General features: G+C 35.3%; 3 protein-coding genes across 3 annotated transcripts; all 3 read left to right on the top strand.

Annotated features, from left to right (window-relative positions):
- The first annotated feature begins 1,130 nt into the window (after positions 1 to 1,130).
- On the top strand, positions 1,131 to 14,641 carry LOC120157666 (50S ribosomal protein L21, chloroplastic-like). Its single transcript, XM_039168732.1, has 6 exons — positions 1,131 to 1,568; positions 1,736 to 1,816; positions 6,524 to 6,625; positions 6,702 to 6,776; positions 7,739 to 7,973; positions 14,611 to 14,641. Exons 1-5 carry the CDS (start codon positions 1,176 to 1,178, stop codon positions 7,808 to 7,810), a joined length of 723 nt encoding a protein of 240 aa, XP_039024663.1. The 5' UTR covers positions 1,131 to 1,175; the 3' UTR covers positions 7,811 to 7,973; positions 14,611 to 14,641.
- On the top strand, positions 9,296 to 14,609 carry LOC120157667 (peamaclein-like). Its single transcript, XM_039168733.1, has 5 exons — positions 9,296 to 9,408; positions 9,517 to 9,556; positions 9,689 to 9,858; positions 10,785 to 10,794; positions 14,561 to 14,609. Exons 1-5 carry the CDS (start codon positions 9,349 to 9,351, stop codon positions 14,563 to 14,565), a joined length of 285 nt encoding a protein of 94 aa, XP_039024664.1. The 5' UTR covers positions 9,296 to 9,348; the 3' UTR covers positions 14,566 to 14,609.
- A 6,756-nt stretch (positions 14,642 to 21,397) lies between the features above and the next one.
- Positions 21,398 to 22,142, top strand: LOC120157668 (peamaclein-like). Its single transcript, XM_039168734.1, has 3 exons — positions 21,398 to 21,510; positions 21,619 to 21,658; positions 21,791 to 22,142. The coding sequence occupies exons 1-3, from the start codon at positions 21,451 to 21,453 to the stop codon at positions 21,961 to 21,963; spliced, it is 273 nt and encodes a 90-aa protein (XP_039024665.1). The 5' UTR covers positions 21,398 to 21,450; the 3' UTR covers positions 21,964 to 22,142.
- The last annotated feature ends 5,479 nt before the right edge of the window (positions 22,143 to 27,621 follow it).

Here is a 27,621-nt window from a genome sequence, read left to right as displayed (position 1 = left end):
ATGTGATTAGTAAACAGTTTGATATCATTTAAGTAATGTTTTAAGTTTAAGGTTTTGTATATGTAGAAAATTTTCGCTAGGAGACTCAACCACTAAAATTCAGTGTATGACCCGGGTCGGTCCAGATTACTCAGCGTGAAACCTTGAAAATAAAAGATAAAAAAGCATCTTTACCCTAATGTATTAAATTTTTATTTTTTGATTTGTTCTTTAGTGAAAATGATATTCTCTAAAAACACATATCATTTAATTTTTTTTTGATAAATTCTTAATCTAATCATAATCTTATCTTAAAGGATAAGAAAGAGAGAGACTAGATAAAAAGAAAGAAATAGTGCTTCATGTATATCTAGAACCTTGACCTAAGAGAATATAAATGATTAAAAATAAATAGTTTGATCAACGGTCAAAATGTACTTATTTTATCTTATTTAAACTTTCAGAGACCATAAATAAAATATTTTAAATATTTTAATAAATTTAAATAATATAATCTAATAAAAATCATTTTGATATATATTGAACACATATAATTTAAGTAAATAAGATTTATATGAAAAAAATAGATTATAATATTATTGTAAGATAATATTTATATTCGATTTTAAATTAAAATAAATTGAAATATATTTATATATAATTATTTAAATTGAATTGTTTAAGGAGAAAATGATCTTTTATTATTGATAATGGCTTTGAATTCAAAGTGTTATATATAATTAAAAGAATTTGTTGTGAATTTTTTAATAACAATTTGTAATAAGATAAATTACAAGTAACCTTTTATTATTAAAATTTTACATTGTGAACTCATCGAGTAGCCTTAATAATATAGGAGAATGTTGTCTCTATAAGGTGTGTATGTGTTGTCAATATGTTAAAAGAGTTTTGAAAATATATAATCTTTTAATCACCCTAAACTATTAAAATTTTACATCGTTAATTTTTTAACAGAAGGTGACCAAAACAGAATCAAAACATAATATCAGATATAATTTGAAAAAATAATTGAGTGACCAAAACAAAAATTAAGTAATAGGTAGCTGACCAAATAGATATTTACCCAAGAAAATCATCTGAAGGGCATGCTAGACGCACAACGGATAAGATAAGTCTGTTTCTAAAAGAGGTGAAGGATCACTTCTTGCTTTGGCAGTGGGCGGTGCACCGAAGCAATGGCCTCCTCCGCAACCTTTACAACGTTGGTTCTCTCTTCTTCTTTCGCCACTCAGTGCAACATCTCAAATCATCACCACCAAAATTCTTCTCTTTTTACTCCTCCAAAATCTCCCCTTTTCTCTCTCTCTAAACCCCTTTCTTTGAAGCTCACTTCCCCTTTTCTCTTCCCCAAAACACCCACATTTTCTACCATCCCCAATTCTTCTGAATCCGACGCTGCCGTTGTCGATGTTGAACCCGATAACGTGGAGCCCGATCCCGAACCTGAATCAGAACTCGAAGCAGTGGTAGAGTCAGAACCAGAACCAGAACCAGAACCAGAATCAGCTCAAGTTGTTGAGGCTTCCGAGGAAAAGCCTAAAAGGGAAGAGATTTTCGCTGTTGTTATGGTGAGTCATGGATTTGATTTAGATTATTTTTTTGGATATGGCATTTTATTAGTGTAATTTAGCTACTACCCTGAATGTATTTTTGGTTTTTATGTAGATTTTTGTTTAGTACTAGCAAAATTTCCTTTCCGCTATGTGTTCGATTAATTACTTTGGCTTTGTTTTAGATTGGAGGTCGGCAATACATTGTTTTCCCTGGAAGATATCTCTACACACAGAGGCTGAAAGGTGCAAATGTTAACGATAAGGTTGGTGGTTCTGTTTTTTGCTTCTTAAATCCTCTTCTGGATTCTTAATTACTTCAGGAGATGTTGTCTTTGTTGGGATATTTGAATTTCTTGCACCATCAAGCATGGTTAAAACAAGCTTGCAATCATGATCTAGTTTGTAATGTTGTCGCTATTTCTTGCATTTTTTAGTTACATGGGAACCTTTACACTGGAAGTTACTTAAAGTGCAAAACGTTCTAGTATGCAATTGGTTGCAGAAGCATGCATGGTTATGCATGATCTTCTTGTCACTATTTGGAGGGGGGAAGAAAGGGAAATAACCAAAAATTGTACAAAGTAATTGGAATAAACCTGGGCTTCAATTATTTTGGAGACCTCATGAAATGGTGATAATGTTATCTTCTTCGGTAGATTTACTTTTTGCATTCAAATTTGTTCTGTTTTGTATTTGTTCAATATTTTTGAAGTGATTGCTGGATAGTGCATTCTCCTGGCCAGTGTATCTCCCTACAAGATTAGTCACTTGGCATGCATTTGAATTGACTAGAGGTGGCCCTTGACCATTTTCTTGGTCATGCTTTCCTTTTTCAATCACTCATCTTTGTTAGAATTTAAAGTATTACTCCCTTCTATGACTTCCTTGCTAGCTTCTAGCATTGATATTTTTTCAAATGTAGAGGACTACAGTTGGCTGATACATTTTTTTTTTGGGAAAAACTGGAGTGCTGTTTTTTGAATCAAAGAATTGATTGATTGTCTATTGGTTCATTCATCCATGACATGACAACTTTGGATATTTAGTTTTCTTTGTTTGCAAATAAACGGAGCTAGTTTTAAGCATTTGGGTCTGGTCAATCAAAACTGTTAGCTGTAGGTGAATGAGTTAACACCACCGAGCTTGGTGGCTGGTAAGAAAAAAATGATTTGGACAATAGAAGGAGTCTTTGGACTTAAGTCTCTGTGAATTGCCAAGAAGCTGCAGCAAGCAGTAGATATCTATAGAGCATAATGAAATCTTTTATTGTTTCATTGAAAAAATATGTGAGAACCTGAAAGTTCCGATAACAATAGTCTAAATGATAAATCACACGTTCATTACTTTAATCCCAAAGGTGTCCAACATTGGTGGTTTAGATGATTATCAACCTATTAGCCTAGTAGGAGGGTTGTACAAGATTCTTTCAAAGTGTCTTTCGAGGAGATTAAGAAACTGTATTAGTGATATAATCAGTCCTACACAGTTTGCATTTATCCCAGGCCGTCAAATATTGGATTGTTCTCTTATAGCTAATGAGGGGCTAGACTTTTGGAGGAAAAAAGGACTTAAGGGTTGTGTGTTTAAGCTAGATTTCAGGAAGGCCTATGATACAGTGGACTGGTCTATACTTTTTCTAGTTATGGAGAAAATGGGCTTTGGCACCAAATGGAGTAATTGGATTAGACAGTGTGTTACAACAGCTTCGGTTTCTGTTTTGGTCAATGGGGTCCCTTTTGAGGAATTTCCAATGGCAAAGGGTCTTCGTCAGGGTTGTTCTCATTCCCCATTGCTTTTCAATTTAGTTGGGGAACTTCTAAACCTACTGCTTTTAAAGGCAATCTCTGAAGGGCTGTTTTCTGGTTTGCAAATTGGTAGGAATGAGACTGCTGTTGATTTTTCTCACTTGCAATTTGCAGATGACCTTATAATTTTCTATGGTGCTTCCAAGAAGTAGATTTTAAATGTTAAGAGGGTTCTTAGAGTTTTTGAAATCATGTCTGGACTTCAACTGAACCTAAAGAAAAGTAGATTATTTGGTGTCAATTTGAGTCAAGAGGAGATCGAGGAGTGGGCATGAACTATTGGTTGTGCTGTGGGGTTTTTCCCCTCTGATTTCCTAGGGCTTCCTCTTGGTGCAAAAAGGAATTCTTCATCACTTTGGGATTCGGTTGTTCAAAACTTTTATAACAAACTTGCTGGTTGGAAAGCTGCCACTCTTTCTTTGGTAGGGAGGTTATTTTTGGTCAAGTCGGTTCTTTGCTCTCTTCCAACCAATTATTTGTTGCTATTTAAAATCCCCTCCACGGTTAATTCTAAACTAAATTCCATTATGTCTAAGTTCTTATGGGGAGGTGGATTGGAGAGAAACAAGATTCATTGGGTTAAATGGTCCTTTATGTGCAAGCCTAAGAATGAGGGAGGTTTGGGAGTGCTTAATCTTATCAATATGAACAGAGCCCTTATGGGGAAATGGTCTTGGAGGATTGCTAATGATAGGAATGCTGTTTTGAGGATGTTGATATGCTCTAAATACAATCTTGAATCCTCCTCATTAATATTTAATAGCAAAGTTCCAAATCAAGCTTCTTGGATTTGGAGTTCAATGGTCAATAATCATTTTAAAGAAGACTCATTTGGCTCCAAGTTTCGTAGTATGTGCAGAATTCAAGTGGGTAATGGTGAGTTGATTCGGTTTTGGCAAGATCATTGGGCGATGGACTGTTCGCTCAAGGATTCTTTCCCTAGACTATTTTCTAATTCTTCTAATAAGAGTGACAAATTGGTTGAGTTTGGTGAGTTTAGTTCAGTGGGATGGATTTGGAATCTTCAGATGAGAAGAATTTGGCAGATTGGGAATTTGTACAATGGGCAAATTTGATGTCAATTATTTCGAATTTCTGCTGTCTAAAGAGGCTTCCGATGGACTGATCTGGAAAGGAAATGGGGCTGGTGTCTTCTCAGTTAACTCATGTGTGAAGGTGTGTTCATCAGGTTCCCATGAAGTTCAGTTCTGGAAAAACATTTTGTGGAAAGGTTTGGTGCCTCCTAGAGTAGAGCTATTCATGTGGCAGGTGGTACTTCAAAAGCTGCCAGTGAAGACGAAATTGGTTAAAAGAGGGGTTACGAGTATTGAAGATGTTTCTTGCCCACTTTGTAAATCGGTGGATGAATCTTCTCCTTGTTTATTTTTCTCTTGTTCTATTGTGTGGTTAATTTGGAACAAATTCATGCAGTTTTGGAGTCTAAGTTCGGTTATTCATGAAAATGCACAAACCTTTCTCCTAGCATGGGAAGATTTGAACTCTAAATCTGTTATTTGGAAGTTTATTCCTGGTGCTGTTATTTGGACTATTTGGAAAGTCAGGAATGCCATTGTTTTTGAAGGCAATGAGTTAGACAAGATTGACTTATTTTTCTTAGCAAGATTCAGGCTTGCTTCCTGGTTCTTAGCTAAGTATAAAGATTCTTCTATCTCTAAGGACTTTCTTATCTGTGACCCGTCCATTGGGGATTCTTGTTTCCCCCATAACAATTATATTATCACTTCGATCACTTCGATCCCTTGGTCCCCTCCTCCTAAGGGTTTTATCAAATTGAATGTGGATGCAGCTACCAGTGGGGATTGGAAGAGAAGTGGAATTGCTGGTATTCTAAGAGATGATGCTGGACTTTTTCTTGGTTCTTTCAAGGAGGCTTCAGGTCCGGGTCCACCTACCTTGATGGAGCTAAAGGCTATTCAGAAGGGATTATCTTTTTTTGATTCATTGAAAGGAAGTATTAAGGGTCGGTTGATTATTGAGACTGATTGTAAAATGGCAGTAGATTGGGTTAAGAATGGTGTTATTTGTTCTGAGATGTATGTCTTAATTGTCAGGGATATAGCTGAAAGGCTGAAAGAATTGGAGGGTGTAATTAGATGGGTTGCTAGGATAGCCAATATGGAGGCAGATGCGTTAGCTAAGGCTAGTATAGGCTAATTACAGTGTGGTTTTTAGGGGTATTTTATTTTGGGTCTTTGGGTTCTATGTAAGGGGTTTTTTATGTTGTTTTAAATCTTATGTATCTTTTTCTATTAATGAAGTATAAGGCACCCTTTTCCTCCTTCCTCTGACTAAGGAAATCATTTTGAGTTCCATTAATCATGAAGGGGGTTTTAATGAGGCCTTCAATTCTTATAAAAAAATGATATATCTCTGATATAGTAGTGCTCTACGTATATAAAAAAAGATAAGAACACATAAGTAGCACTTTCCCACCAACCAAGAACTTAATATTTTACAACTGAAGATTATGTGCAACATGAAATATCTCATGCGGTAAGAAGATTGGTGTTATAATAGAGTTGTTATGTTGAATTTTCTTTGTCAATTACCATATTTGTAAATCTTGAGATAGATGAGAAAAAAAATTTGATTTCCTTGTTTTGGCACGACTATGCTGCACTTCTATCGTGTTTTTGAAGTGTCAGAATCATACCACCATGATTCGATTTAAAAAAATCAGTTAAACTCTTTCTATAGTTATGATTTTTAGAAAGAAAAACAATGGATTTTTCTCACTACTACCAAAGTACTCCCATTTCAGCCTGTGGTGGGATTTTTCTAAGTTTGTGGACATTTGTAGTCAAGAGTGATTTTATTTTCCTCTCTTTCGAATACTTACCTTAATATTAAATCAGTTTAAATTTATGTTTGAAGAATAAGGAACATAAATGAACTGCATTTCGTGAATTCGAGCCTGAGTACCTAAATTTTAATAGCATTGGCTACTTGATAGAAAACTGTTGCTTTCATTAACCCTCCAATGGCCAGAGAAGGTGGTGTCTGGCTGTGTTACCAATACCACGTGTATCTGTTCCATCACAAACTCGTGTAAACTTCTCATTCCAGTGTATAGTAATTTCATCACCAGTTTCATAGTCACATTTTGTTGCCTACTTAAAAGCTTGAATTCATTTTGTTTCACAGATTGTTCTAAACAAGGTATTGCTTGTGGGAACAAAAACAACTACATATATTGGAAAACCTGTAGTAACTAATGCAGCTGTACATGCTGTTGTTGAGGAACAGGTATATTATCCCTGATATTGTCTATGTACCATTTTAATTAAATTGGAAAACTTATGTATTCTCCTTTTACTTGCAGGGACTAAACCCAAAAGTTGTTGTCTATAAGTACAAGAAGAAGAAAAATTATAGGAGAAATATTGGACATCGACAGGTACGACACTTTTGGCTTAGCTAATTGATTGGTGAACTAGCTGCTTAAATATTATTAGGATTCTGTTTTCTACAGAAATATAATGTTTTATGTTGAATAAATAAACAGTGGTGGATCCAGAAATATTTTTGAGGGTGGGCACACATGTGTGATGGGTCAATAACACAAAATTATTGACTGGGTGGGCACCATCGGTAAAATTGGTAATAAACCAAAGGAAATTTGGATTTTAGGGTTGGCACGTGCCCACCTTCGGATACATGTGAATCCGCCACTCTAAATAAATATTATGTGATGTTATTCTATTTATTTGCCTTCGGATACATGTGAATCTGCCACTCTAAATAAATATTATATTATGTGATGTTATTCTATTTATTTGCCTTCTACTGCATTCTGAGAAGCAGCCAAATATGGTTAATTCTCGTCATCTAGCTCACCAAACCAAAGCCTTCTTATCCTTTTGATCTTGAGACCTCTTTCTGGTATGTCATTTGCTCATAGCTCTTGGAGCCATGAATTATTAGGCAGACGAGTTTACTTCTATCATCTATTTACCTAATTTAACTATAGCAAAACTAAAGTACTGCCTTCTTATCCCCCTTTCCATATTTTGTTCCCTCTTTTGGCTTTGAGGCCTCTTCTTGAAGCTTACCTTTTTGCAAGTTGCATTCATACCCAACTATTGGAGCCACAAACTTCGAACTGTATGCTAGCATAGCTGCCGAGTCCGATCAGTGTAGTCCTGGATATTTTTACGTTCTTGATATTAGCATATCTTTCTCATAGGTGCTTGATATTGACATATCTTTCTCATAGGTCCTAAATATATAACCTCATCATTTCTCATCTGAACTTGTTCCACAAATACACATCAATTCAAGCTATGCTAAAAGAGCATCAGTGCATGCTTTTCTTCAACTTCGTAATTTTATGATTCTTTTGATGATTTACCATTGCAGCCAAATACTCGGATAAGGATAACAGGCATCACAGGCTACCAAGACTCTCCTGCTGTTACACTCGACTCCTAAAATTCCTTCCTGGGGGATCGGGTTCTACCGGGTGTTAACTTTTGATTGTGCTATGGAGTTCCCTTTCCTCTTCTTGATCATTGTGTACGTATTTCAAGTTGGTTTGTAGCTTGATATAAGTATTAAGAAATCAACATTAATTGTCAAAATGATGTTTTTTTTTGTTTCCAACCAGTTGTATTTTCTTATCCGGAGCCTGCACCTAATGTCCAAATATATTGAAGGAAATGAAAAGATTTCATATTTTAAATGTACAGGCTGGTTTGGTAACTGCAACTCTTTGGGGTTATTTTGGATTCCCAGCAGATTTGTTTGGGTTATCTCATATTCGGATTACATGATATGCTATATAATATTGATATGTAAAACAAATGATTGAAAGTTTGTGTTATTTGAGTAACATGTTCGAGTAACGTGCAATAAAGTGAGATTTTAAAAAAAATTACAGTTGTAATTAGTATGTCCATATGATTACAAATTTAATAAAGGGGCTCAAAATAATTTTTATTTTCCAGAAATATAATTTCCGATAAAATATATTTGTATCTATTTCTCATAAATATAGTTTTTTTCAGTATTAATTAACATTAAAAAAATTAATCGACAGAGAGCATACTCCGAAGCTCCTACTGACTGATCTTTGCCTAGTTTCGTCCATGATAATTGTGGTTATAATTATTTATATCGAATAAACATAGAATAAATCTAGGTAATATCCACTTGGAACGAGACTTAAACTAAGATAATGTTTGATTAACGGGAAAAAAGTTAAATATAGAAAAATATTTTGTCGAAAGGAAATATTGAAGTGATGCATTTAAACTATAAATCTAGTTAGAATTTTTTAAAAAAAAATGAAAAAAATCAAAATATATCTTTACCAACTTTATCCTCATCTTTTTCTTTTGAATGGGTTTCATGAATATTGATAGATTTAAATAGCCAGCGGTATATTGATGTCAGGTTTGGTTGAGTAAAATATATACATATATTTAGATTTTCTATTAAAATTAAAAAAAATATAAAAATGATTAGTTTTAACAAATTTTATATCAACTCGAGTACATCGGGCAAAAATTTTCTGTTTGGTTCCTTCTTTTCTTCCTTGTATTTAACAACAATCTGTCTTATTTTTTTTAAGAGAGTGATGGTTTATTTTTAATAATTTTCAGTTGAATTTCCCGTTCGTCAATTCTATACCGTTATCTTTAATCAAACCTATCGTTCTCATCTTATGTGTATTGTAAATTAGAGAATGATTACCAAAATATCTCGTTGAATTTTACATTTGAACTCCTATTTAATTGGTAAACCCATTTTATACGTGCAAATCGTTATATATTTGACAATTCCATCTAAATATTGGTCAACTTATCTAAGATTAGGAATCAGCTTCCAAAAATTACTTATACCCCTACCCTATAAAATCCCTCTAGCATCGGGAGGAACACATCAATAAATAAATAAATAAATAAAAAGGGGAAGGAGAGAGAGAGAATAACAACTTCATCTATTTTATTATTATAACAATTCTGAGAATGGCCACCACTAAGACTACACTCTTGCTTGCTGTCCTTTGTCTTTTCCTATTATCCGAGGTGTGTCATTTTATGTTTTTCTATTCTCAATTTATGTTCTGTTCATCGTAAACACCCTTTTCTTTTCTTGTGAAACAATTAATCTATTCTTTTTCCCCATACTTTTAGATTGGAATGTTCATGGTTGATGCCCAAGTCCAAAGGCCAGGTAACAGAGTTTGTTAATATTCATATCCGTAAATGTATTTGACATGAATCTATGTATAGATTTAAATTTTACGTGTAACATAACATATAAAATTTAAATCAAAATTGCATTCATGGATGCGAAAAACCCCAGATTGCCAGCCAAAGTGTGCATCGAGGTGCAGCAAGTCATGGAAGCCGAAGATGTGCCTAAAAACATGCACTGCGTGCTGCAACACTTGCGAGGGATGTGTGCCTGCAGGCCCCACTGCTAACAAGGAAGTGTGCCCTTGCTATGCCAAATACAAGAAGGGCAGGTGCCCTTAGAACACACCTCTCTTCCTTTTCTTTCGTGGACTCCCATATGATCATCCCTTGTACAAACAATTTGTCATTAACTCTATACATCTTCCTTCCTCTTAATAAAAAAAAATGCAAGTTTAAGCTTGCTTATTTACTTCTCTGCCTTTTTTTTATCTTGTCAAATCTCAATTAATTTTAACCTTTCCCCCTTTTATTTGAATAATTTAAAGTGATTTCTTAAAAATCATCTCAACCTGAAAATATTCATATTTCATTTAAAAAATAATTATAAATTTGTTTATATTTCGATCTTGAAAAACAAGTTCAATGATTTGTTCACAATACAATTTTTTACTAATATTCTCATCGGAGTACTCACGCGTATTGTCTTAATTCCCGATGCAAATATCCCTAACAACATATCCAAACCTATTAATCTTTGCAATTTATGTACGTAAATGTGTCAAAGATGTTGGTGAATAGATTCCAATCAGTCATCATATATATATGTATAGACAAAACACAATATATTTCTTTTGAAACTTTTTTATTTCAGATAACATCTTAACAACTTTTAAAATTTTACATTCTTTTCAAAATAATAGAATAAGTAGATTTGACTCTTTTGGTGTTAAATTAGATATAAGCAAAGCACATAATCGAATAGAGTGAGTGTTTATCGAGCATGCTTGAGATGTGTGTATTAGTTCTATAATGACACATGTTAATTTGAGATCATGCTCAATAGTATTGAATAAGGAGGTCGGTGAAAGGTTTTTACCTTCTTAAAGACTTCAATAAGATGATCCGTTAAGTTCACACTTATTCTTAATATGTAATGAGAGATTCTCTTCTATCCTTTGGATCGGGCCACAAAAGATTGAATGGTACATGAATGTATAGATATGCATTGTTAGGGACTCGAGAAGCTATACAATGGATGTTTATGCACTTCAAGAGATGTAAGAAGTATGTTAGTCCATTAAAGGATTCGGGGTAAGATGATTCATAGGTATTTATTTTATCGACTTTGGCACATAATGGGTTTGAATATAGTCAATTATTGCATTGGAGTGGAGATCATCATGTGTTAGAGATTAATCATATGTATATATGCATATGGTCTTAATTCTCAAGATGGATATCCTAATAATATCAATCATCTTTATATGTACAGTCGAGACCTTTTATTCCAAATAACATCTAACTAATTTTTGAAATTTTGTATTCTTTTAAAAATAAGAGAATGAGTAGATTTGACTCTTTTACTCTTAAACAAGATATGAGTAAAGTATATGATTAAATAGAGTGAAAGTTTATCGAGTATGCTTTAGAAAATGAAATTTTCAGATGCGTAGATTAATTCTAATTTGAGGTCATGTTTTATAGTATTAAATAGGGAGATCGGTGAAAGGTTTTTACCTTCTTAAAAACTCTGACAAGAAGACCCGTTAAGTCCATACTTATTGTCTATATTATTTAAATTTAACTAATTTGGCATATATCATTTTCTTCTCTATATTATCCAAATTTAATATCTTGTATCATTGTAAAAGAACAACAAACTTAAAATCAATTATGAAATTAATTAAGTAGAAATACTTAATAACAAAAATAAATCAAAGTTTATAAACATTAAAATGAAATGTAATGTAGTTCAACATTATTTACTAGAATTAACAAATCATAAAATTAAAAAATCATCTTAGATGGCGAATTTTTCTTCATATTTTTTAAGTCAATTTTTGAAGTCTTCATATTTCTCTTCATATGTTGCTCCTCTCTTTGTTTCCCTCACTTTTGCTTCGACTTAATTTGAGTAATTTTTTCATCCACCTGGGTCAATTGTTGTTTAAACAATTAACTTCATTAGACGTCTGTGCAAAATGTGAACGCACAAATTATGGTGCTCTAATGCCTTAATCTAAGATCTATAAAGTCGCTGCATTCAGCACCTTAATCTTGAGTCAGAATGAGCTCATATTCATATTTTACGTATTAAATTACTTTAAACTTATGCATTAACTAAGTTATTTATTATAAAATTGACCGGCACCATAGGTGAGAAAGTGGGTGAACCGTAGATGCATGTGTCCCCTCCACATGCTTCAAATTGCAGTGTTGCCTTTCTAAATCTGAAACAATAGAACTGGTGTCTATTGGCAGAGGTAAATGTTGTCCGAAAAACGTTTTGTCAACCAAAGCATAAAATATCTATAAATGTCAAATGAAAGAAAGAAAGCTTGGCACTACAATTTAGTTGTTGCTAACATGTCTCTTGCACCTAGTGATTTTCTTAGGACTCGATAATCCCAAGCATAGTACCTAGAAGCATTATCAAATCTGTCTGTTCGTGATAAGGCACTGGACACATGTTAAAAATATTAAAATTCACAATACACATGCATGCACAGTCTCTCTTTCTCTCTAGGGTACCAGTTAGATAGTAACAAAAATGGGTACATCAAACTTAAAACGAACCATATCTAAGAATCAACTATAGACCACAAACAGATATATCTCTCCCATAGTGGGAAAGTAACACGTGCATTTTTACCAATATCCATGCAGATTTGCTTTATTTCAAGTCATATTCCAAAAGCGATCTTAGTTTTCTCGACAATGAAGATATGTTGGTAATCCTACATAAATTGCCAAATGATCATGATGAAAATAGTAGACTATACTGAGCTTGCTTAGTGGTAAAGTCTCAACAAAATACCATTCTTGAGAGCAATGCATGAAGAGCATGTCCAAACTCATGAAATAGAGTTTCTAGTTCTCCGCAATTTATTGAATATTCGTCGTTGTATGTTCATAGTTTCGACTCTGATTCTAGAAATAATTATATTTAAGTATATTTGATCCCAAAATTTATTGAATATTTTAATAACAATAACAATTAGGGGTGAGCAAAAGAACGGGGAACCTGTTCCGGTTCCGGGTAGCAAAATAAGGACCCTATTGACATCGATTCCAGTTCCGGTTCCCAACATTTTTGAACCGAAACCGATTGGGTACCCGGCTAAAAGAGTTTCCAATACTTGGTACCCTGAAATCGGAACCGGAACCGAAACCTCATAACATTATATTGTCCAAAATATTAGAGCCCAAATTACATTTTGTCATTTATTATTTTCTTACATGTAAGTTTAATACATTTTTATTACAAATTGGGGGCATATTGTAAAAACTTATTTGTCTTTGTACTAGGAGTCAGGAGAGCATCAAGGGCATCACCGCATCAAAATTTGAGAATGGAGCAAAAATTGCGTTGGAATTGTAAATATTGTGTAATATCTTTTAGTTGTAAAAGATAATTGATTTGGACTTTTTGCGACTTTATGCGTTTTGTGACCTATACTTTTGAATTTGGATTAAACTTGTTGTAATTGATTTCTAACTTTGCGTTTTCGTAATATGTACTTTGGGTTAGTGTTTTTATTACTATTTAAGTATGAAATGATAGATAAATTACGTATAGAAAAGAGTTCTACTTGTGATAAGTAGTAGCATTTTAGTTTAATAAATTAACAAGTTATAAAAGGGCCAATTTTAACGTGGAGGCGGCATACCATCCCACTTAATGTGTAACAATTAACAGGTTGAATGAGAAAGCTGTCAAAATAACAGGGTACCTGGAACCGGTACCTGGAACCGGTACCGGTACCTACAGGTTCCGGTTCCCAATTTCTAGGGACCGGTTGAACAGGTTCCGGTTCCGGTTCCCATTTTTTAGGAACCGGTGCAACAGGTTCCGATTCCAGTTCCGGCTCCCAAAAAAATAAGCGGGTACCCGGTGTTGCTCACCCCTAATAACAATCGAATTACGCTTAATCTGACTATCTTATTTAAAATGTAGTTTAATTCAAGTGAAGCTATGTCATTTTTGTATGTGGTTTAAGTTAGAGAATGATTTAAAAAAAAAAATCTTATTAGATTTAACATTGGAACTTCCAATTAGTTGGTACATACAAAACATTATATATTTGACAACTTCCCCTAAAAGAATGGCCAACTTATCTAAGATTAGAAATTAGCTTCTAAAAATTACTTCTTCTCTATCCTATAAAATCACTCTAGCATTGGAAGGAACCAAAACACACATCAATAAAAATATAATAAAGGAAAAGTATAGAGAGAGAATAAAGTCTTCCTTCTATTTTGTTATTTGCCTTATTACAAGTTTGAGAATGGCCATCACCAAGACTACACTTTCGCTTGCTGTTCTTTGTCTTCTTCTTGTATCCGAGGTGTGTAATTTTCTGGTTTTTATGATCAATTCCTGCGATGTTCTTAATAAACTTTCTTTTATTTTCTTGAGAAACAATTAATCATTTCTTTTCTCCATAATTTTCAGATTGGGATGTTCGTGGCTGAAGCCAATGTTGATAGACCAGGTAACAAAACTTACCAATACTCGTATTCGTACATGTGTTCGACATAAATCTTACATTAACGTACGGATTTTAATTCGAGATGTAACGTTGATATATAAATTTTAAATCAAAATTAAGTATTAATGATGAATATATTGATGGAAAAAAAAACCCAGATTGCGGGCCAAAGTGTGCATCGAGATGCAGCAAGTCATGGAAACCGAAGATTTGCCTAAAAACATGCACTGCATGCTGCAACACCTGCGCCGGATGTGTGCCTGCTGGCCCTACTGCTAACAAGGCAGTGTGCCCTTGCTATGCCAAATACAAGAATGGCAAATGTCCTTGAACACACTTCTCTCATGGACTCCAATATGATTATGATCACTTGTAGAACAAATTTTGTATTTAACTCTGTTTATCTTCATTCCTTCTGAATAAAAATGCAAGTTTAAGCTTGCTTATTTATTTCTCTGCCTTTTATTTAATATCAACTAATTTTAACTTTTCGCTCTTTATTTGAATAATTTAAAGTTGATAAACAAATAATAAAAAAAAAATTTACGTTTTGTTTGAACAGAGTAGCCTATTGATCACTTTAAAACATTCTAATCCATCTACGATTGTGAAATGGTCTCCTCTTAACGAGAACGAGTCGCGCAACGAGTCTTCTTAATGAACACGAGTCGAGAAAAAAATTTAATGAGCTTAACGAGCAATGAGTCGAGTTAAGCAATAAAATTTTTTAACTAGCATGAGTCGAGTACTGCCCAACTCGCTATCGACTGTTCGGTAAGCACCCCTATCTGCGATAGTGAAATGGTCTCCTCTCACCACTTAGGCGGCTTTCAGCACGTTTTTCTATTAGAATGATTCTAAAACAATCGTCACCAAAAATTCTCTCCCACAAATAAGACTATTCTGATGCGAAAGTTTAGTCAAAATGCTTCATTAACTCCCCTTTTTGGTTTCACCACCACAAGCAGGAATTGGGTAGCGCACATGCGATGGCATTGCAAGATCTGAATAATGTAGCATTGGGTGGAGGATATTCCCCCAAGGGCGTTTCATCTTGCTGCTTCTCATCGTAGTTTTAAATTGCATTACGGTGTAACGGTTACAAATGTTGCGAACGTTACGACGTGATTTGATTTTTTAAAAAATAATTATACTTTTATGTTACGGATGTGGTTTAAGATGTCATAATAACCTTGAAAAACGTTACGATGTAACTGTCATATTACATTACAATCATATTTTAATACTATGTTTCTTATCGTTAGCTTCTCGAACTACAATGACCACATGTCTTTCTGTGTGTATAGGTTTTAGGATCATTTCTTTCGGATGAGCCCGATCACTCCCTCTGGATCATTTCTTATCGTGTTTCACTTTGATGTCAATACAATAACAAATCTATATTTTGACTTCTAAAAAAAATCATTCAACTTTGGTTCCTCAGAAGGGCTAATTGACTTCATCCTTATCCATAATTCCGACCTTTAAAGTGAAGGAAATTATGTTTAAATTCATTTAAGTTTAAAGTATCTTAAATTTTATAATAAAAATAAAACAATAGAGAGATGTTCAATTCCAAGGGCGGATGTACATGGTTCACTAGTCGAGCCATTGCATACATATTATTTTGAGAAAAATATTAAATTTAGTTTAATTTTTAATGGAAATGGAAAAAAAGAAAAAAATTTGTATACTCAAAATATTTATAAAATAGAGTATTAAAATTTTAGACCTCAATTTTTATTTTTCAGATCCTCCGTCCGTTAATCTTATCTAAAATTTGGTCTCATTCAACTTAAACTATTATTCTTGTTGCGGAAGACGGCTATCGGATAGAGCAAAATCGCAACTGATAATTTGAGAAAATAAAAATGAAGATAAAAGAGACACAAAATTTACGTGGAAAACCCCTAAAATTTTAGGGTAAAAACCACGGGCAACGGTAGAAGAATTTCACTATGAGAAAATAGGAATTACAACCTCTCTCGATCTACCAAGGAGAAAACAATGATAATTCTCTCTAGATAAAAAGGAGAAAACAACTCTCAATAAACTCTCTAAAATCTCTCTAGTATTAGAAGAAAGCTAGAATGCTTTGGGATGGTTTTGAAGCTAAATGAGCTAGGGTATTTATAGTTGAAACTAAAGGACTAATCTTATAAATACCCTAAAAGTACAATGACTAAATTAACATTTTTACCATTTGAAAATTCAACATTTTCAAGCTTAATAATTTTGATAGCCGCCCATGTCATAGCCGCCCATGTTTTGTTTCCTTTCAATAATCTCCCACTTGAAGATTTGATTGGAACAATCATATCTTCACATCATTCTTTCTACCTTGTACCTTCATGTTGCTTACGTCTCTGATAGGCCACAAGAGGATCGACACCAAGTAAATTTGTCGGCATTGATCGCATTCGTCATGAAATCTGCTATGTTGTCTTTGGTATGGATCTTCTGTATATCTACTGTCCCTTCTTCCACCTTTTCACGAATGAAATGGTATTGAACTCGTATGTGCTTTGTCCTTGAAAGAAATGCTGGATTCCTTGCTAAATGCAAGGCGCTTTGACTATCACAAAACAGAGAGACATACTCTTGATTGTGCCCAAGCTCCTCCAATAGCATCTTCAACCAAATTGCTTCTTTACTGGCTTGTGTAGCTGCTACATATTCTGCCTCTGTGGTGGATGTAGCCACAACTGACTGTAATTTTGAAACCCAGCTTACAGCTCCACCAGCAATTTTGAACACATATCCTGTTGTAGATTTGCTTTTATCCAAATCCCCTGCATAGTCAGAATCTACATAACCATTTATTAGTAAGTTTGATCCTTCGTAACATAATGCAACATTTGAGGTCCCTTTGATGTATCTCAGGATCCTCTTTACTGTATTCCAATGCTCTTTGCCTGGATTCGCCATGTACCGACTAACCACTCCCACTGCTTGTGCAATGTCTGGTCTTGTGCATATCATAGCGAACATTAAACTTCCCACTGCTGATGCATACGGTACTCGAGACATCTCCATCCTCTCTTCTTCACTGCTAGGACTCATACTGGAGGATAATTTGAAGTTAATAGGAAGAGGGGTAGAAATTGGCTTATAATCTTGCATGCTAAATCGTGACAAGATTTTCTTCAAGTAATTCTTTTGTGAAAGCCAAATCTTCCTATTACTTCTGTCTCGGTGAATTTGCATCCCTAGAATCTTGTTTGCTGATCCCAAGTCCTTCATTTCAAATTCCCTAGCCAGTTGTGCCTTCAATTCTTCAATATGATCTTTGTTGGGTTCTGCAACCAACATGTCATCCACATACAACAACAATATAACAAAATCGTTATTACCAAACCTCTTGAAATAAGCGCAGGGGTCTGCATTAAGTCTGTTGTATCCAAGGCACATTATGAAGGAATCAAATCTCTTATACCAACACCTCGGCGCCTGCTTTAGACCGTATAGAGATTTGTTCAACCTGCAAACCAAGTTCTTCTTTTCTTTTTCTTCAAAACCTTCAGGCTGGAGCATGTAAATCTCTTCTTCAAGATTTCCATGAAGAAAAGCTGTTTTAACATCTAGCTGCTCTAGATGTAAGTTCAATGTAGCACACATTGCCAAAACTACTCGAACTGTTGTTAGTCGAACCACAGGAGAAAATATTTCATTGAAATCAATACCTTCTTTTTGAGCATATCCTTTGACCACCAGTCTTGCACGATACCTCTCCACTTGATCATCACCATTTCGCTTGATTTTGAAGACCCATTTGTTACCAATTGGCTTCCTTCCTTGTGGTAGTGGCACAAGGTCCCATGTATTATTTTTATGAAGGGCTTCGATTTCTTCTTGCATCACCACCATCCACAGTGAAGCATCTGAGCTGTTTATTACCTCCTGGTATGTTGATGGCTCACCGTCCTCTGTTAAAAGGCAGTATGCAATAGTACCTTCTATAACATAATCTGAGTGCCAATTGGGACGCCTTCTCATACGATCTGATTGACGAGTTGTTGGAGCTTCAGAACTCTCTGGTTCTTGTTCATCATGTGCTGGTTCTGCTTCAGAAGAATCTCCTTGTTCAACCTCCTTTTCCACATGTATCTGTGTAGTCTCTGACTTTTCAGTGCTATCATTATCTTCTTTTCTTTGTAGTTTATCTTCTACAAAGATAACATCCCTGCTGATGATCACTTTGCGGGCAGTGGGATCCCACAAGCGATACCCCTTGACTCCATCAGCATACCCCAAGAATTTGCATTTCCTGGATTTTGGATCCAGCTTTGAGATTTCTTGGGAGTTGTACATCACGTACACAATACTTCCAAATACATGGAGGTTTGAATAATCAACTGGTTTACCAGTCCACATCACCATTGGTGTCTTCAGCTCTATTGCAGTTGATGGAGCTCGATTCACCAAATAACAGGCGGTATTGACTGCTTCTGCCCAGAATGATTTTTCTAGGCCTGCATCCCTCAACATTGCTCTTGTTCTTTCTAACAAGGTTCTGTTCATCCGCTCTGCCACTCCATTTTGTTGAGGAGTGTTCGCCACTGTGAACTGTCTTTTGATGCCTTCTTTCCTGCAAAAGTCATCAAATTCTTCGCTTGTGTATTCTCCTCCATTATCTGTTCTGAAACACTTGATCTTATTTCCAGAATCAAGTTCCACCCGCGCTTTGAAGTTTTTGAAAGTGGAAAACACATCTGACTTCTTCTTAATAGGGTACACCCAACATCTCCTGGAGTAGTCATCAATAAATGAGATAAAGTATTTTGCTCCGCCTAGGGATGTAACTGGTGCTTGCCATACGTCAGAGTGAACCAATTCTAGAACACTTTTGCCTCTAGAATTTGATGTGTTGAATTTCAACCGGTGATGCTTACTTGTTAGGCAATGCTCACACAAAGGAAGTGATACCTTTGTTAAGCCTGGAAGTAGCTTTTGCTCCGTAAGGACTTTTATTCCTTGTTCTGACATGAGTCCAAGTTTTTGATGCCATAGCATTGCCGAATCTGAACTACATGAGGCAATAGAGGCTTCTGCTTCTACCAAAGTCTCTCCCTTCAGCATGTACAAGTTTGCAGCTATTTTTTCGCCTTTCAGCACCACAAGCGCTCCACGGAACACCTTCATGATTCCTTTTTGTGTTTCAATCTTGCTTGCATTATTATCTAACAATCCGTAGGATAATAAATTTTTCTTCAGGCCTTTCACGTGCCGCACATCTCGAACAACTTTAATTGTTTCGTCATACATCTTCAATTTGATGGTTCCCACGCCAACGATCTCTAAGGCATGATCATTGCAACTATAAACAGATCCTCCTGAGATAGGTTCATAATGATGGAACCATTCTCTTATTGAGGTCATGTGATATGTTACTCCTGAATCAATGAGCCATATATCTGCAAATCGTTTTCTTCCTTCCACGGTGGTTGACGCTTCACAGCATAGAGCATCTCCATCATCTGAAGTGTTTGCGGTATTGCCTTGTGGATTGGAGTTTTTATTTAGACTCCAATAATCCTTCTTCAAGTGACCCTTCTTTCCACAATTGTAACACTTTAAATTCTTCTTGCTCCTCGACTTCGATCTACCATGTTTGTGACTGCTGCTTTGGCCACGTTCTGTTGATCTCCCTCTCATCATTGTCATCGTTGTCAACGCTTCTGCTTGTTGCAGATTTACTTGTCTGTCTTCCTTGTTCTTGCGCCGATTTTCTTCTTGTAGAATAGCAGCTGCAACATCATCAAAGACTAGACCAGTGACATTACTGTTTGTCAAGTTGATGATGAGTTGATCATACGAATCCGGTAGACTTTGAAATAGAAGTTCAACACTTTCTTGTTCTCCTATTTTACAACTTAAGGATGTAAGCTGAGAAAATAAAGTATTCAGTGTATTTAAGTGCTCCGTCACTGAAGTAGATTATGGCATACGGAGAGTGTACAATTTTCTCTTAAGGAACATTTTATTGTGCAGCGATGTGGCCTCGTACAATTTGGTGAGATGGTCTCATATCTCCTTAGCTGTCTTCTTCTCCTCGATACTTGACAATACTTCATCTGCTAATGCTAGATGAAAGTTTGCCATAGCATTCCCGTCCATTTCGATCCATTTGTTGTCATCTGTGAAATATATCGGCCTTTCACTAATAGCTGCTAGACACCCGTCTTTCCTCAGGATGGCCTTCATCTTCAATTTCCACAATGAGAAATTTCTCCCATTGAATTTTTCAATATCAAATTTCGTTGCCATATCTTCAATTACGGATAGCTCTCACTATTTCACTAGCGTGAATAGTTCTCTGGAACCTTCAAAGAATAGGTAATACCTTCTTACTTTCTTATGTTGGAGGATCCACCTTTTGGTGGCAACCACAAAGACAATAAGCAGATATTACACACTCTAATCTAGCTCGGATACCAATTGTTGCGGAAGACGGCTATCGGATAGAGCAAAATCGCAACTGATAATTTGAGAAAATAAAAATGAAGATAAAAGAGACACAAAATTTACGTGGAAAACCCCTAAAATTTTAGGGTAAAAACCACGGGCAACGGTAGAAGAATTTCACTATGAGAAAATAGGAATTACAACCTCTCTCGATCTACCAAGGAGAAAACAATGATAATTCTCTCTGGATAAAAAGGAGAAAACAACTCTCAAGAAACTCTCTAAAATCTCTCTAGTATTAGAAGAAAGCTAGAATGCTTTGGGATGGTTTTGAAGCTAAATGAGCTAGGGTATTTATAGTTGAAACTAAAGGACTAATCTTGTAAATACTCTAAAAGTACAATGACTAAATTAACATTTTTACCATTTGAAAATTCAACATTTTCAAGCTTAATAATTTTGATAGCCGTCCATGTCATAGCCGCCCATGTTTTGTTTCCTTTCAACAATTCTCGTATATTTTAAATTAGAGAATGATTATCAAAATATCTTGTTGAATTTTACATTTGAACTCCTATTTAATTGGTAAACCCATTTTATACGTGCAAATCGTTATATATTTGACAATTCCATCTAAAAATTGGTCAACTTATCTAAGATTAGGAATCAGCTTCCAAAATTACTTATACCTCTATCCTATAAAATCCCTCTAGCATCGGACGGAACACATCAATAAATAAATAAATAAAAAGGGGAAGGAGAGGAAGAGAACAACAACTGCATCTATTTTATTATTATAACAATTCTGAGAATGGCCACCACTAAGACTACACTCTTGCTTGCTGTCCTTTGTCTTTTCCTATTATCCGAGGTGTGTGACTTTATATTTTTCTATTCTCAAGCTATGTGAAGTTCATCGTAAACTTCCTTTTATTTTCTTGTGAAACGATTAATCTATTCTTTTTCCCCATACTTTTAGATTGGAATGTTCATGGTTGATGCCCAAGTCCAAAGGCCAGGTAACATAGTTTGTTAATATTCATATCCGTAAATGTATTTGACATGAATCTATGTATAGATTTAAATTTGACGTGTAACATAACACATAAAATTTAAATCAAAATTGCATTTATGGATGCGAAAAACCCCAGATTGCCAGCCAAAGTGTGCATCGAGGTGCAGCAAGTCATGGAAGCCGAAGATGTGCCTAAAAACATGCACTGCGTGCTGCAACACTTGCGAGGGGTGTGTGCCTGCAGGCCCCACTGCTAACAAGGAAGTGTGCCCTTGCTATGCCAAATACAAGAAGGGCAGGTGCCCTTAGAACACACCTCTCTTCCTTTTCTTTCGTGGACTCCCATATGATCATCCCTTGTACAAACAATTTGTCATTAACTCTATTCATCTTCCTTCCTCTCAATAAAAAAATGCAAGTTTAAGCTTGCTTATTTACTTCTCTGCCTTTTTTTATCTTGTCAAATCTCAATTAATTTTAACCTTTCCCCCCTTTTATTTGAATAATTTAAAGGTCAATAAACAATGAATAAAACAATATATTTATCTTTTATTTGAATATTTAAAAATTAATAAATAAAAAAAGAAAATGAGATGTTTACATTCCCGAAATTACCTGTTGTTAAAAGGGAAAAAAGTTCCCTAAGGTGATGGGGAGGAGGAGCTAAGGAAGATGGTTCGAAGTTGGTTTTAATAACTCCTTGTCTACCCACAAATCTATTTCGTTCAATTTCAAGTGGAAAATCCAGATACAGGGCAACTGAAGTTGTCCTACCAACAACTAAATCATGGAAGATAAAAATCGTCGTTGCTTCCTCTTCGTCCTCTGGGTCTTTTAATCAAACAGTTGGTGCACAGGTTTTGCCAGAAAGAGAATGTCTTGAAAAACATGAAAACGAGAGAAAAGGCAAGAAAAGGGTATTCTTCCTGGAAGTTAATCCGCTTTGTTAGGCTGAAAATAAACCAAGCTTATAATATTCTGGTCACTGGGTTTCTTTTTTCTTCTCTCAAATCTGCCTCGCGGACCCTGTTATTGCCGTAAGATTTATTGTTCCAAACTTGACACAAATAGTATTGAACATGATACTCACGTACAACTTGACGAAACAAACTTGTTTTATGATTCAAAAAACAAGAAGCATAATAAATACATAGATTATCATAATGTTTGTATCAACGTTGGAGGTTTTAATTACTCACACAGTTGGTAGGACGATTGTAGTTTTCAATTTGTTCTGGGAAGGCAACGTAGTGATAATGCCACGACTTTAAATGTAGAAATATATTTATCTCCGGAAGAAGAACAAGTAAATTTATTTTTGAGAGATCAAGAGCTCTTACGATTCGAAGTCATTCATCCCTCGATTCCCACCAGAACAAAGCCAAATAAGGCCATAGACATATATGGCGAGGATGTTACCTCTATCGGTTGCTTGCTTCAGTAAATATAGACCAAAGCCCGAATTTTTTCCATTAAAAAAATTAAACATGCATTCTCTATATAAAGCTTCAGGATTGTTAGCATGAAGGCATCTTTGGTGAATCATCTTCTCGGGTTGAAATCATGACATGATGCTAATGTTTTTCATGGAAACTTTCTGGAAAATGTAATTTTGATCAGCAAATTCGTGAGAACTCTTGCAATTCAATTGCACATTGACGAAATCGAGGATAGATTTAGAAGTAGCAAATTCGTGAGAACTCTTGCAATTCAATTGCACATTGACGAAATCGAGGATAGATTTAGAAGTAACATGAAGTAGAATTTCTATTAAGACTTCTCTTGAAAATTTGACAATATTAATTTTTTTTGACATTTTGCTTTGAAACCGGTTTAGGAAACCTTCAAAAATGAGTCTCTATTTATAACAAGCCTCACACCCGTTCAAAAGTGAGGAGTCAATGGACCTCGCTTTTCCCAAGACTTGAGGTACCCATTGGAAAGGTGTGACACTTTAAATCGAATAAAATCCAACGGTTTAGAAGGAAGTCGCGTGATACATCCCGCTTTTCGTAAAATGTGTTGTCTTAATTAATGTAAAACCCCCACAAAATCAATAAATTTGTACCAAATATGGAGTTATTATTTTAAAACCCCGAAGCTAAAAAATGGGTTGAAATAAATTTTCATTGAGTAATCTGGGATGTTAAACGAAACATTTTTGAAAATGTTTGAGATTACAAGGCGTAGTTTTGCAACTTATATTTCAATTGAAACTGAAGTGAACACATATGAGAAATTGTAAACAGGGTATGATTTATGTAAATAACTTAAGCAATTTGTACATTTTAATTTTAGCGCACAGGAGAGGAAATGATAAATAGATGTTGCCTTCTATAATAAACGGATACCGTTGCGCCAGAGAAACGCAAAGGAAGACTTCATCATTTTTCTTCGTGCATTCGGTATTGAGCACAAAGGAAAAAACTTAGAAGCATTTCTCGAAGGGTGTTCGTTTGGACCTAATTCATGGAGGAAGAAGTTTTTAGAAAGGCACAAATGGAAATCTAGATGCCACTAGAAGAGGATGCATTAACATTATTCTTGGTACTGTCGGTACAAAATACAAAGGAAATCTATATCCCACCAAAAGATGATGCATTTTTTGAACTAGAATTTTTTAGCAGGTTTTATGGAGATGGTTTGGTTCGGTGGAATAAGAGGAATTTAAGTAGGCAATAATCAAGAATATCTGCTGCTGGGAGTCAGGAATCTCTCAACAACCTGCGTTGTGCAAAACACGAGGTACATGTCAAACCATCATGTCAAACCAGCTGTTGCCGCTTCAGGAGTATCAAGAACTCGTGCTTTGCAAAACATGAGTTTCCTACCACGTTAGGAATATTATTTGCAGGCCACCCATTGTGAAGAAGCAAACTACACACACAAAGTTAAAGTAAAGCAGATAATTGATCAACAGACTCAATCTCACTCGTAAGTTTATTTGATGTTTTTCAACTATTACATAGTTTTAAGGCATTGTCATTTTGTGCATATTTTGGCATTCTTTTTGCATGATCGTATATATTTTCATAACATGTCGAGGAAAGGAATTGTTACTGCTTTAGTATAATGATAGCAGAATGATATGCGATGAATCTCTTGGCATCGTCTTTCAGTCCGTACATACTATGACAATAACCTTGCCAAAGAAATTAATTCATAATAAGTTGATGAAAGAAGTCAATAATGTTGTTCCATATGGTCACGGGAAAAAATTAAGCATGTTGAAGTATCGACTATCTACGTCGCTAGAACCACTAACGTACTCAATATGCAATGTTGATGATGATGGTGATGGTGATGGTGATGTGGACATGATGATCGATTGCCACATGCAATATTCATTAGGAGGGCCATTTGAGCTGTATGTAACTTTCTCATATGACAATGATGCTATTGCTGTCCCAAATTGGAGACAGGTTGATTTTGACTTCAATCCTAGCGTCCATAGTTTGACAGCTAATTTACGTAATGACATAAACTTGTTGAGTGTTACAACTTGAAGGAATAACGTTGGTGAATCATCTTCTTCTATGCCAATGTGTTCTTCAATTACTAGCTTGGACTTTGACTTTAATCTGCATCCTAGAACGTACAATCCATATAGTAGTGGCATTGGTGCATCATCTTCTCAGTAGTAAATGAGGTTGTAAGAAGATGAAATGTTTAACCCATTCGAAGATTTGCCACCATCTATGGGGAGATATTCTTGTGTTGGTGCTATTGACTTTGATCTTTCTAGTACGGTTCATGAGTGGTCACGTGATCGGCGTATAGGTGTTACTCTTGTTGTCCTCATAGTTGACAATGATGAACTATTCAAGTTTATGAGGACACTTTCGATGAAGAACCATTAAGGGAGATCGACCCATATTGTGAAGAGGTAGGCCTCTTCAATGAAGAACAAGAGGACCTTAACATGCCAGAGAGAGTGAATGATGATGACATTCTACATGTCGTGCCTCATGTTTCTTAGTACCAGCTACCATCCCACTTCACAACAACTAAGATGGAACTTTAAACGCTATCGACTTTCTAGAATTCCCGCAGCTTGATCAATACAATGAACATGGTGATGGTGAGCACTATGCTGGAATGACATTCAGAACAAAAGAACTCATTGTATCTGCAATTAAGAACTACAATATACGCTACTCGATTTCGTTGGCTGTGAAAAAACATACGTAGACAAATTCATGGTTGAATGAGTCCACAAGTCCAACAGATGTAATTGGAGGGTTCGTGTACCACGCTTGAAGAGGTTGAACAACCTATGAATTCTAACAAAATACGAATAACCTCATACATTTACCGTTAGTAGGCTCACTCAGGATCATCTAAACTTAGATGTTAACGTGCTTTGTGATGCCTTTATACCATTGGTCAAAGTAAATTCACGTATTACAGTTTTTAGTTGTATTGCTGCAATCACATCTCAGTACGACTACAATGTTAACTACCATAAAATATGGTACGCTAGGTATTGTGCTTAGCAAAAAGTGTATGGCAAATGGAAAGAATCATACAAAGAGTTACGACCATGGCTGAAACTGATGAATAAATAAATATCGGGCACGATCGTCAAACTGAAAACTGTGTTGCATACGAAAACGAGCGTGTCATACAAGTTGTGTGTCAATTTCACAGGCTATTTTGGACATTTTCATAGTGTGTTAATGTATTTCGACACTATATTCCAATGGTTTAGATCGACGACACTTGGTTGTATGGCAGATACACACAAATAATGTCGTTGGTAGTGGCACATGACGGCAATAGGAAAACAATTCCCATCATATTCGCAATAGTCGAAAAGGAAGATATAGACTCTTGTGAATTCTTCTTTAAGTACTTGCACACATATGTTTTATCACATGTTTTGCGAGAGCGTCCTGCTGGGATATGTTTTATTTCTGAAAAAGGCCCAGGGATCATATATGCAATCGAGCGTATGAGATCATCTTGGAAGCCTCCCCATATTTATCACCGGTAATGTTTACGCCATATTACCGCAAATTATTTACATACATTTAGGAACGAAGATGGACTCGTAATGGTTCTTCAAATGAGTACGTCTTTCAATTTATTTGGATTCATATATCTTATCATTTACTATTTATAATTAACTGTTGCATTTTCAATGGGCAGGCCACTCACATTTCGCACGTGAGGTTAACGAGCTGTTTGAAGAACTGAGACACTTGAATCAAGAAGGCTACAACTACCTTGCTAAAATCCCGAGGGAGAAATGACTTCTGTCATTTGATGGAGGCAGACGATATGGTCACATGACAACGAACTTTGCTGAGGCAATCAATTCATCACTGAAGGGAGTGCGATATTTTCCTATCACTTTCGTTGTCAAAGCAACATATTATCGTTTGGCTACGATGGTTGCAACCTTAGGAAGAAAAACAACTGCGTGGATTGCAGGTTGTTACAGAATCCACCAGACCTCTATCAAAAATTGCAAACCTTTCTGCAGCATTCAAACGCGATAAGTACGACATTCGTCTATCGTGAACAAAATCAATTCCGTTTTTCAGAATATTTCAATCCATTTGAAGGCATACAATACAACACATACGTCTTCAATCTACATGACAAAATATGCTACTGCGGAGTATTCTAAACATTCAAATATTTGTGTCTGTATGTCATTGCCGCTTGTTCTTCTATATGGATTGACTACATGCAATTCGTTGATCGCGTGTAATTACTGGAAATTGTATTCAATGTGTATCAGTACGATTTTCCTCCAGTTGGAAACGAAAGGGACCTGTATGTGGTTGATGATGAACCTACAATATGTCCAGATTTCGCACCAAAACGCTAAAAAAGGGTCGTCCATGCTCAACGAGGATTTATTGTGACGAAGATTTGGTCGACCATCGAGAAAGAACCGGGCAACCAAGACTTTGTAGTATTTGTAGGAATCCCGAACACTTGAATAACAAATGTCCT

Source organism: Hibiscus syriacus, unplaced genomic scaffold (assembly GCF_006381635.1).
Source record: "Hibiscus syriacus cultivar Baekdansim isolate YM2019G1 unplaced genomic scaffold, ASM638163v2 tig00111273_pilon, whole genome shotgun sequence".
NCBI lineage: Eukaryota > Viridiplantae > Streptophyta > Magnoliopsida > Malvales > Malvaceae > Hibiscus > Hibiscus syriacus.
The sequence above is the reverse complement of the archived record's forward strand: the minus strand, read 5'-3'. Positions and strand labels throughout refer to the sequence as shown.